The 12,357-nt window shown below is 49.7% G+C and overlaps 1 protein-coding gene across 1 annotated transcript; it reads right to left on the bottom strand.

Moving 5' to 3' along the window:
• Window positions 1–237: 237 nt before the first annotated feature.
• On the bottom strand, window positions 238–12,079 carry b4galt7 (xylosylprotein beta 1,4-galactosyltransferase, polypeptide 7 (galactosyltransferase I); the record flags this gene model as incomplete). The annotated part of the gene is made up of 6 exons (XM_083651602.1): window positions 238–393; window positions 1,378–1,482; window positions 1,724–1,807; window positions 8,446–8,671; window positions 9,071–9,403; window positions 12,027–12,079. 6 exons carry the CDS (start codon window positions 12,077–12,079, stop codon window positions 238–240), a joined length of 957 nt encoding a protein of 318 aa, XP_083507728.1.
• Between the last annotated feature and the right edge of the window lie 278 nt (window positions 12,080–12,357).

Genomic DNA, 12,357 nt, shown 5'->3' with positions numbered 1-12,357 from the left:
TGTTGTCTCTTAGCTAAAGATCACCGGGATTCAAACAGGTTTTCAATAGTCACTTAATACGAACTACAAGCACCACCAGCGCTTCCCACAGGCATCCCTTTAGCACTGATAGGTCCAAATACACTAATGGACACATGGGTTCCACTGTTCCTTCCTTTCCCTCCGTCCAGCGGATGACAAAGGCGTTGAGGTCTATTTTTTGGGGTTCCCACCGGTCAGTCGCCTCTCCGCTGCCTGCTAGCCCAGCAGGCACCATGGCGTCACTGTCTGGTCACAGTCCAGTTTGATGTTGACGACGGTGCAGGGAGCGCCGCTGATGACCACTTCCTGTCTGGACTCCACCTGGTAACGAAGGTTAGACAAGCCGCCCTCCGGATCCACCTTAAACTGCTCCTACAGGAGGGAGGGAGGGGGAGAGAAAGAGAGAGAGAGAAAGAGAGCGAGATAGAGGGAGAGATATTGGTAGTTATTTTCTCTGTTTAAATTCGCCCATCTGCTCTTACCTTACTTAAAGCAGCTACAAGGAACTTTGATTTTGGGTTGATTTTAGTGGACAAAAGTGGTAGTGCTAGTCTCCTCCCGGAACAGAGATTCCATTTCCTGAACACAGAGTCTTCTCTCGCTGGCTGAGTTGCGTCAGGGCTTCTCCGAGTCCGCCTGAACATCCTGCCGTTTCATTTCATGCTCAAAGTTAACGTTACTGGTTCATTTGCCGACCGGGAAAACAAAGATTACAACCAGTTTCACACGGATGTGAACACAGGATCCTGTCTTGACCCGTGCACAGGCATTTAGAATAACAATATAGAAACCGCCAATCAGTTTCCACTTTAATTGAAGGTTTACAATTGACATACGTGCTCCTCTTTGGGTTGAGAAAACTCTCTGATCTCTTATGAAACCCTTTGAAAACCCCTTGGATAAAGCAAAAAAAAGCTGTTGACATTTTTTGAAGATACGTTTTCACCCGACAGCAACAACTTGTTTTGTTTTATCAGGGAAGAAGAGGCGATAATGTTCCAATAAGCATGTGATATAAATTGTATTGTATTATAAACATGTTTCCCCTAGACACTTTTTCAGGCCTGGAGGGGATTTCGAAACGTACCCCGACCGCAACGGTGGGGGCCCTCGCTGTTCGCATCTATGTTGACAATGGCATCCCAAGCATCATCATACTATTATGGGATGCGATGCGAACAGTTGTATTATGGAATGTGCATTTCCCAGGCAACGACACACGTTGACACATTTTGGAACAGCGCTGCTCGCTGGCACAATGCTCCTAAAGCAAAATGCTTATTGTTTTGAATGATTTGGCATCTTCAAAAAATTTTTTTTTTCTGGAAACACATAGAACTATCTGAAAGCACGTACCTGCTTCTGTGCTGCTACTCTCTTCTGGTCCCTCTTCCTCCAGGCCGGGTCATGGATGTGCCGGAAGGTTTTATACCCGGTTGTTATTCCACTGGGTCTGAACAGCTGCAGAGAGAACAGACTGAATGAATAAGAATCAATAATACTGATCAGGAAAGCCGTTGAATACATGCACATATCGCGGAGTGATTTGGCTGATTATCGACTGGAAATGAACTGAAGCAGCCGGTGGGCGGTTTGAATCCCGGGCTGCCAGGGAAGCATCTGGGGAAGAGACATGAGTTCTGCTGGGGGTCCCATCAGCAAGGCAGTAGACTCAGACTTCAGCCCTGCAGAGGTTTTTTACCTGTAGTTCAGCTTTCCTCAGCCTTCTGTAGAACTCGTCATCTTCTCTGCCCCAACCCCAGAAGCGGTTCGACATGCCGTTACACTGCAGAGAGAGAAACAACGGATACAGTCATGTAGTCATGTATCCAGTGCAATATAGCCTTCTTTCTATGTCTAACATTGTATTTTAGCTGTGTGTTTTCAGCCATTTTGCATTAGCAAGTGGGGGAGAGGAGAGGGAGGAGAGCGAGGAGAAGGGGAGAGGGGAGGGGAGAGACGGGGGGGGGGGGGGGTGAGAGGGAGCGAGAGAAGGGGGCAAGAGAAGGGAGAGAACAGAGTGATAGGAGAACAAACAGGGTATACTGTGGTACCATGTGGTAGCGAGGGAGAGGAGAGAGCAGAGGAGACAGGGTATACCATGTGGTAACGAGGGAGAGGAGAGAGCAGAGGAGACAGGGTATACCATGTGGTAACGAGGGAGAGAAGAGAGAGCAGAGGAGACAGGGGATACCATGTGGTAGTGAGGGAGAGGAGAGAGAGCAGAGGAGACAGGGTATACCATGTGGTAGCGAGGGAGAGGAGAGAGAGCAGAAGAAACAGGGGATACCATGTGGTAGTGAGGGAGAGGAGAGAGAGCAGAGGAAACAGGGTATACCATGTGGCAGCGAGGGAGAGGAGAGAGAGCAGAGGAAACAGGGTATACCATGTGGCAGCGAGGGAGAGGAGAGGAGAGAGAGCAGAGGAAACAGGGTATACCATGTGGCAGCGAGGGAGAGGAGAGAGAGCAGAGGAGACAGGGTATACCATGTGGTAGCGAGGGAGAGGAGAGAGAGCAGAGGAGACAGGGTATACCATGTGGTAGCGAGGGAGAGGAGAGAGAGCAGAGGAGACAGGATATACCATGTGGTAGCGAGGGAGAGGAGAGAGCAGAGGAGACAGGGTATACCATGTGGTAACGAGGGAGAGAAGAGAGAGCAGAGGAGACAGGGGATACCATGTGGCAGCGAGGGAGAGGAGAGAGAGCAGAAGAAACAGGGTATACCATGTGGTAGTGAGGGAGAGGAGAGAGAGCAGAGGAAACAGGGTATGCCATGTGGCAGTGAGGGAGAGGAGAGAGAGCAGAAGAAACAGGGGATACCATGTGGCAGCGAGGGAGAGGAGAGAGAGCAGAGAAAACAGGGTATACCATGTGGCAGCGAGGGAGAGGAGAGGAGAGAGAGCAGAGGAAACAGGGTATACCATGTGGCAGCGAGGGAGAGGAGAGGAGAGAGAGCAGAGGAAACAGGGTATACCATGTGGCAGCGAGGGAGAGGAGAGGAGAGAGAGCAGAGGAAACAGGGTATACCATGTGGTAGTGAGGGAGAGGAGAGAGAGCAGAGGAAACAGGGTATACCATGTGGCAGCGAGGGAGAGGAGAGGAGAGAGAGCAGAGGAAACAGGGTATACCATGTGGCAGCGAGGGAGAGGAGAGAGAGCAGAGGAGACAGGGTATACCATGTGGCAGTGAGGGAGAGGAGAGAGAGCAGAAGAAACAGGGTATACCATGTGGCAGCGAGGGAGAGGAGAGAGAGCAGAGGAGACAGGGTATACCATGTGGCAGTGAGGGAGAGGAGAGAGAGCAGAAGAAACAGGGTATACCATGTGGTAGTGAGGGAGAGGAGAGAGAGCAGAGGAGACAGGGTATACCATGTGGCAGTGAGGGAGAGGAGAGAGAGCAGAAGAAACAGGGTATACCATGTGGTAGTGAGGGAGAGGAGAGAGAGCAGAGGAAACAGGGTATACCATGTGGCAGTGAGGGAGAGGAGAGAGAGCAGAAGAAACAGGGTATACCATGTGGTAGTGAGGGAGAGGAGAGAGAGCAGAGGAAACAGGGTATACCATGTGGCAGCGAGGGAGAGGAGAGGAGAGAGAGCAGAGGAAACAGGGTATACCATGTGGTAGCGAGGGAGAGGAGAGGAGAGAGAGCAGAGGAAACAGGGTATACCATGTGGCAGCGAGGGAGAGGAGAGGAGAGAGAGCAGAGGAAACAGGGTATACCATGTGGCAGCGAGGGAGAGGAGAGGAGAGAGAGCAGAGGAAACAGGGTATACCATGTGGCAGCGAGGGAGAGGAGAGAGAGCAGAGGAAACAGGGTATACCATGTGGCAGCGAGGGAGAGGAGAGGAGAGAGAGCAGAGGAAACAGGGTATACCATGTGGCAGCGAGGGAGAGGAGAGGAGAGAGAGCAGAGGAAACAGGGTATACCATGTGGCAGCGAGGGAGAGGAGAGGAGAGAGAGCAGAGGAAACAGGGTATACCATGTGGCAGCGAGGGAGAGGAGAGGAGAGAGAGCAGAGGAAACAGGGGATACCATGTGGTAGTGAGGGAGAGGAGAGAGAGCAGAGGAAACAGGGTATACCATGTGGCAGCGAGGGAGAGGAGAGAGAGCAGAGGAAACAGGGTATACCATGTGGCAGCGAGGGAGAGGAGAGGAGAGAGAGCAGAGGAAACAGGGTATACCATGTGGCAGCGAGGGAGAGGAGAGGAGAGAGAGCAGAGGAAACAGGGTATACCATGTGGTAGTGAGGGAGAGGAGAGAGAGCAGAGGAAACAGGGTATACCATGTGGCAGCGAGGGAGAGGAGAGGAGAGAGAGCAGAGGAAACAGGGTATACCATGTGGCAGCGAGGGAGAGGAGAGAGAGCAGAGGAGACAGGGTATACCATGTGGCAGTGAGGGAGAGGAGAGAGAGCAGAAGAAACAGGGTATACCATGTGGCAGCGAGGGAGAGGAGAGAGAGCAGAGGAGACAGGGTATACCATGTGGCAGTGAGGGAGAGGAGAGAGAGCAGAAGAAACAGGGTATACCATGTGGTAGTGAGGGAGAGGAGAGAGAGCAGAGGAGACAGGGTATACCATGTGGCAGTGAGGGAGAGGAGAGAGAGCAGAAGAAACAGGGTATACCATGTGGTAGTGAGGGAGAGGAGAGAGAGCAGAGGAAACAGGGTATACCATGTGGCAGTGAGGGAGAGGAGAGAGAGCAGAAGAAACAGGGTATACCATGTGGTAGTGAGGGAGAGGAGAGAGAGCAGAGGAAACAGGGTATACCATGTGGCAGCGAGGGAGAGGAGAGGAGAGAGAGCAGAGGAAACAGGGTATACCATGTGGTAGCGAGGGAGAGGAGAGGAGAGAGAGCAGAGGAAACAGGGTATACCATGTGGCAGCGAGGGAGAGGAGAGGAGAGAGAGCAGAGGAAACAGGGTATACCATGTGGCAGCGAGGGAGAGGAGAGGAGAGAGAGCAGAGGAAACAGGGTATACCATGTGGCAGCGAGGGAGAGGAGAGAGAGCAGAGGAAACAGGGTATACCATGTGGCAGCGAGGGAGAGGAGAGGAGAGAGAGCAGAGGAAACAGGGTATACCATGTGGCAGCGAGGGAGAGGAGAGGAGAGAGAGCAGAGGAAACAGGGTATACCATGTGGCAGCGAGGGAGAGGAGAGGAGAGAGAGCAGAGGAAACAGGGTATACCATGTGGCAGCGAGGGAGAGGAGAGGAGAGAGAGCAGAGGAAACAGGGTATACCATGTGGCAGCGAGGGAGAGGAGAGGAGAGAGAGCAGAGGAAACAGGGTATACCATGTGGTAGTGAGGGAGAGGAGAGAGAGCAGAGGAAACAGGGTATACCATGTGGTAGTGAGGGAGAGGAGAGAGAGCAGAGGAAACAGGGTATACCATGTGGCAGCGAGGGAGAGGAGAGAGAGCAGAGGAAACAGGGTATACCATGTGGCAGCGAGGGAGAGGAGAGAGAGCAGAGGAGACAGGGTATACCATGTGGCAGTGAAGGAGAGGAGAGAGAGCAGAAGAAACAGGGTATACCATGTGGCAGCGAGGGAGAGGAGAGAGAGCAGAGGAGACAGGGTATACCATGTGGCAGTGAGGGAGAGGAGAGAGAGCAGAAGAAACAGGGTATACCATGTGGTAGTGAGGGAGAGGAGAGAGAGCAGAGGAAACAGGGTATACCATGTGGTAGTGAGGGAGAGGAGAGAGAGCAGAGGAAACAGGGTATACCATGTGGTAGTGAGGGAGAGGAGAGAGAGCAGAGGAAACAGGGTATACCATGTGGTAGTGAGGGAGAGGAGAGAGAGCAGAGGAAACAGGGTATACCATGTGGTAGTGAGGGAGAGGAGAGAGAGCAGAAGAAACAGGGTATACCATGTGGTAGTGAGGGAGAGGAGAGAGAGCAGAGGAAACAGGGTATACCATGTGGTAGTGAGGGAGAGGAGAGAGAGCAGAGGAAACAGGGTATACCATGTGGCAGCGAGGGAGAGGAGAGGAGAGAGAGCAGAGGAAACAGGGTATACCATGTGGCAGCGAGGGAGAGGAGAGGAGAGAGAGCAGAGGAAACAGGGTATACCATGTGGCAGCGAGGGAGAGGAGAGGAGAGAGAGCAGAGGAAACAGGGTATACCATGTGGTAGTGAGGGAGAGGAGAGAGAGCAGAGGAAACAGGGTATACCATGTGGCAGCGAGGGAGAGGAGAGAGAGCAGAGGAAACAGGGTATACCATGTGGCAGTGAGGGAGAGGAGAGGAGAGAGAGCAGAAGAAACAGGGGATACCATGTGGCAGCGAGGGAGAGGAGAGGAGAGAGAGCAGAGGAGACAGGGGATACCATGTGGTAGTGAGGGAGAGGAGAGAGAGCAGAAGAAACAGGGGATACCATGTGGTAGTGAGGGAGAGGAGAGAGAGCAGAGGAGACAGGGGATACCATGTGGCAGCGAGGGAGAGGAGAGAGAGCAGAAGAAACAGGGTATACCATGTGGTAGTGAGGGAGAGGAGAGAGAGCAGAAGAAACAGGGGATACCATGTGGTAGTGAGGGAGAGGAGAGAGAGCAGAGGAGACAGGGGATACCATGTGGTAGTGAGGGAGAGGAGAGAGAGCAGAAGAAACAGGGGATACCATGTGGTAGTGAGGGAGAGAAGAGAGAGCAGAGGAGACAGGGGATACCATGTGGTAGTGAGGGAGAGGAGAGAGAGCAGAGGAGACAGGGGATACCATGTGGCAGCGAGGGAGAGGAGAGAGAGCAGAAGAAACAGGGTATACCATGTGGTAGTGAGGGAGAGGAGAGAGAGCAGAGCAGACAGGGGATACCATGTGGTAGTGAGGGAGAGGAGAGAGCAGAGGAGACAGGGTATACCATGTGGCAGCGAGGGAGAGGAGAGAGCAGAGGAGACAGGGTATACCATGTGGTAGTGAGGGAGAGGAGAGAGAGCAGAGGAGACAGGGGATACCATGTGGCAGCGAGGGAGAGGAGAGAGAGCAGAGGAGACAGGGTATACCATGTGGTAGTGAGGGAGAGGAGAGAGAGCAGAGGAGACAGGGGATACCATGTGGTAGTGAGGGAGAGGAGAGAGCAGAGGAGACAGGGGATACCATGTGGTAGTGAGGGAGAGGAGAGAGAGCAGAGGAAACAGGGTATACCATGTGGCAGCGAGGGAGAGGAGAGAGCAGAGGAGACAGGGTATACCATGTGGCAGTGAGGGAGAGGAGAGAGAGCAGAGGAAACAGGGTATACCATGTGGTAGTGAGGGAGAGGAGAGAGCAGAGGAGACAGGGTATACCATGTGGCAGTGAGGGAGAGGAGAGAGAGCAGAGGAAACAGGGTATACCATGTGGCAGTGAGGGAGAGGAGAGAGAGGAGAGGAAACAGGGTATACCATGTGGTAGTGAGGGAGAGGAGAGAGCAGAGGAGACAGGGTATACCATGTGGTAGTGAGGGAGAGGAGAGAGCAGAGGAGACAGGGTATACCATGTGGCAGTGAGGGAGAGGAGAGAGAGCAGAGGAAACAGGGTATACCATGTGGCAGTGAGGGAGAGGAGAGAGAGCAGAGGAGACAGGGTATACCATGTGGCAGTGAGGGAGAGGAGAGAGAGCAGAGGAAACAGGGTATACCATGTGGTAGTGAGGGAGAGGAGAGAGAGCAGAGGAGACAGGGTATACCATGTGGCAGTGAGGGAGAGGAGAGAGAGCAGAGGAGACAGGGTATACCATGTGGCAGCGAGGGAGAGGAGAGAGAGCAGAGGAAACAGGGGATACCATGTGGTAGTGAGGGAGAGGAGAGAGAGCAGAGGAAACAGGGTATACCATGTGGTAGTGAGGGAGAGGAGAGAGAGCAGAGGAGACAGGGTATACCATGTGGCAGTGAGGGAGAGGAGAGAGAGCAGAGGAGACAGGGTATACCATGTGGCAGTGAGGGAGAGGAGAGAGAGCAGAGGAAACAGGGTATACCATGTGGTAGTGAGGGAGAGGAGAGAGAGCAGAGGAGACAGGGTATACCATGTGGCAGTGAGGGAGAGGAGAGAGAGCAGAGGAGACAGGGTATACCATGTGGCAGCGAGGGAGAGGAGAGAGAGCAGAGGAAACAGGGGATACCATGTGGTAGTGAGGGAGAGGAGAGAGAGCAGAGGAAACAGGGTATACCATGTGGTAGTGAGGGAGAGGAGAGAGAGCAGAGGAGACAGGGTATACCATGTGGTAGTGAGGGAGAGGAGAGAGAGCAGAGGAGACAGGGTATACCATGTGGCAGCGAGGGAGAGGAGAGAGAGCAGAGGAGACAGGGTATACCATGTGGCAGTGAGGGAGAGGAGAAAGAGCAGAGGAAACAGGGTATACCATGTGGCAGTGAGGGAGAGGAGAGAGAGCAGAGGAAACAGGGTATACCATGTGGCAGTGAGGGAAAGGAGAGAAAGCAGAGGAGACAGGGTATACCATGTGGTAGTGCTTCTTGGTGAGCAGCAGGATGCCGCCCACATAGGTCTTGTAGTGGTAGAGCGGGTGCAGCTCGGGCGAGGCCACGTGGAACGGGCCGTCGGAGGGGAAGCCATAGTCCAGAGCCTCGTTCAGAGGGAGCAGGTCCACGTCGTGCATGGCCAGGTAGTCTGTGTCGTTCCCGCTCTCCATGTAGCCCACGTTGATCAGAGACGCCCGGTTGAACCTGGAGACAGCAAAGGCTGCTTCGCTCAGTACCTGATTCACACGACTGGTTTAGTTTAGACAGGTTGGCGCATTCAGAACTAAAAAATAAGACAAAGTGCTTGATAACAAAATTAGAAATGTAGATACAGAGATGTGCCAAATAACACATACATTTGTCTTCAGCAGTAGTGCAGTCAGACAGAAACGTGCATGTGCATGGTGCGGGCCCGGCAGCACAGGGGGGCTTTGTGGGGGTATCAGTTGTAGTTGCACTACATTTATTTGACCAGCAGATGTCATACACGCGCTGTGTTGTGAAGTTTGAGGCGGGAACCCATGTTCCTCTGAAACAAAGCCTAACTTCCTTCCTAGCCTGCTTCCTGCAAATAAAGCGTTGCCCCCTCCTCCCCCCTCTCACCTGTAGTGATCCACCTGGTTGATGATGAAGATCCTGTGGCGGATCTTCTTCTTGCTGAGGTAGGCGTGCATGTAGGGGACGAACACCAGCAGCTCCTCGAAGCGCTCCCTGAACGGCACGATGAGGGCCAGCCTGTGAGGCCCCCAGCCCGGCTCGTCCGCCGCGGCCGCGGGGCAGGGAGGGGGCGGAGCCTGCTGACGCTGCGGATGCTCCGGCCCTGCCCCCTCGGACATTTCCCCTGTGCAGCCGAGCTGCAGCCAGAGCAGAGAGACCAGCACCAGCACCATGCACAGACCAAACAGCTTGTAGACCGTACACTTCCCCGACAGGAACCTGCAAAACACACACGGACGATCCAAATTCAATGCAACGTAATTAGGGCTGCATCAATGATTATTTTCATTGTCAATGATTTTCTCGAGTAATCGATTAGTTGTTTGGTCTATAAAACATCAGAAAATGGTGAAAAATGACGATCGCCGTTTCCTAAAGCCCAAGATGCCGTCCTCAAATGTCTTGCTTTGTTGAAAAGTTTGACAACCCAAAGATATTCAGTTTACTGTCATAGAAGAGTAAAGAAACCAGAAAATATTCACATTTAAGAAGCTGGAATCAGAGAATTTTAACTTTTTTCTCTAAAATACTCAAATTGGTTATTAAAATAGTTGGCAATTAATTTAATAGTTGACAACTTAATTGATTAACATGAATCGCTGCAGCTCTACTGCCAAGTGCTCATTGCTGTTTATTTTTTTTTCTTCTTCATCTGTACCAAAACTAATACCAACTAGATGCACAATATGTTGGCATATCGTTTGAGCGGATGTATTTTTTTTAAATATATATCGGTATCTGTCCAATCAATGTTACAATGTTAATATCGGTTATCCGTATCGGCAAAAAATTTCATATTGAGAAGAAACAATGCGGTAAATCTATGATTTATGGGCTTTTCCAAATGTTTTTGGAAATAAAGACATTACTTTTTCAAATTCACAGTGTTTACATGTGTATTTCAGTATGTATTACAGATCATATCGACATCAGTAAATATTGGTTATTATCGGCCATAACGACAATGTTAATATCGGTTATCAGTATCTACTATGGGCCAAAATTTTCATATCAGAGCATCCCTAGAAAATGACCGCAAAAAGCAAAGGATTATGGGTAGAAGGAGCTGGATACTTGGAAAGCCTCAGAGAACAACATGAAGTCTGTACTGCTGCTCATATCCAGCTATTTCTTCTTCATGTGTTCTTAACTGGTATGAACAACACCACAGAAGAAGAGACAGACAACTAGTACATCATGCTAGATGAAGTAACAGAGACTGGAGTCACATGATGGGTCAGGTGACCAAAACTGTTGTTAACCAAAACATAACAAGGACAGGTGAAACACAAGTGCAAGCTGGAGAAGAAACTGACATGCAGAGCTGTGAGAGCACACACTCCATCTTCATCATCATCATCATCACAGGCAGGAATGAGGCTTCAGCAACAGGTCTACTACATGTAGTAGTTAGTAGTCTGACTCATGTATCCAGACTGGAAATGATTAATAACAACCAAAACAAATGTTGGTCGTGAGTTGGTCTATTTTACAGGGTAACCGAATAACATCAATTGTTAGGCTATATATTTTATTTTTTATGCTGCACTGCACATAGCCTATTTTCACATTTTAATAAATGTTTATATTTTTCAGTCATATTTCTTTGTCTCAGTATGCATGCACTACTGCTATTTTTGCACATCCTATTAATGCTGTAGGCTAATATATTTTCAAGCTTTTGATTCATATATTTTGACTCATGATATCCCAAGGACTGTGTTATGTGTGATCTATGTGTGTAATACTTATATTCTTATGCAGATCCTACTTTTTTCTTTGCTGTATCCCATTACTATATGCTGCTGGAAAGACACAATTTCCCCGCTGGGATAAAGTTCCATATAATCTATATTCTAAGCTAAAATGTGTTAGTGGTGGCAGGCTAATCGAGGGTGCAGCTGGTTAAGGTGGCTAAGTCTGTTCCCTGCCTTGCATGCATTATTACACAGCCTATCTCCATGCCGTCCAGAGACAGTGAGTGAACACACCGTCAGCTGTCCTCATTCCACAAACTGAACACACACTCAGCATCAGGGTTCCCAAAGTCTGTCCCAGAGAGATTCACTTCATCACAGACCAGAGACCAACTTTAAACTAGGGCTGGGCAAGATATCGATATTGGGATATGAGACTAGATATTGTGATGTCTGTGATATGGTGCATAAGTGTTATGTTTTCCTGGTTTTAAAGGCTGCATTGCAGTAAAGTGATCTAATTTTCTGAACTTACCAGAATGTTCTAGCTAAATAACATAACAGTGAGATTTAAATGAAAAGCCCCTCAGATCCTCTTCCACTGTTACACACACTCAGTCTGTGCCTGTGAAGTTCAATAAATGAAGAAGACATCCTCATTTTGCCAGTGACCGCCTGGAAACCCTTCCACGGCCACTGGGTGCCCCCCTGGACTGCAGTTTGGGAACCACTGACTATCTGAGCATCACCACCAAACTTATCTACTCACTTCTCAGTCTCTTCTTGACGAGGCAGTTTAGATGTCTCACTTCCTCTGAGGCCAAGAACTGGAGTTACCGTTTGGAGCAAACTGATACTTGTTGCTTCAATCTATTGTTATTATTTATTACAGAATCATATAGAAGAGTATAGCGAGACTGTTTAGACATGAGTTATAATGGTCCTGAACACTCGCCAGCTTTTAACCAACTCTACAACTCAACATTAGCTCTGACTCAAAGAAAACAAAAGTGCTTCCATCTGTCCTCTTTGATTTATCTTAATGGAATAGTTAGAAAACGTTAGGCGCCATCTAACCAACAGAAAACTGAAGAATGAAGAGCTGATGAATCAGTTCATTTCAAAGAAAACAAATAACTGCTTACCTTCTCTCCTCTTTGAAGTAGAGGACAGGCTTTCTTCTCGATGAATACATCATTTTTTTTCCAAAGCACAACTAATTACAGTTGAGGGTATGGCGTTGAAAACAACAATAAAACTATTTAATTTAAAAAAAGATGTAACGGTGTTGATCAGGAGTCGTGTTGTTTTCCAGAATAAGGGTTCTTCACTCCTCCATCCTCTTATTCCGCTAGAGCCTCTCACCTCATTTTATGACTTTGATTCTGTCGCCAAACTTAACTGTCCTCCATGTTAATGATTGTATCTCGTTAGTTTTACACAAAAGTAGCGTTAAACACAGTGTAAGTAAGATAA

Source organism: Poromitra crassiceps, assembly GCF_964638095.1.
Source record: "Poromitra crassiceps genome assembly, chromosome: 15".
NCBI lineage: Eukaryota > Metazoa > Chordata > Actinopteri > Beryciformes > Melamphaidae > Poromitra > Poromitra crassiceps.
Note: the sequence above shows the minus strand (reverse complement) of the source record. Positions and strands in the feature narration are given on the sequence as shown.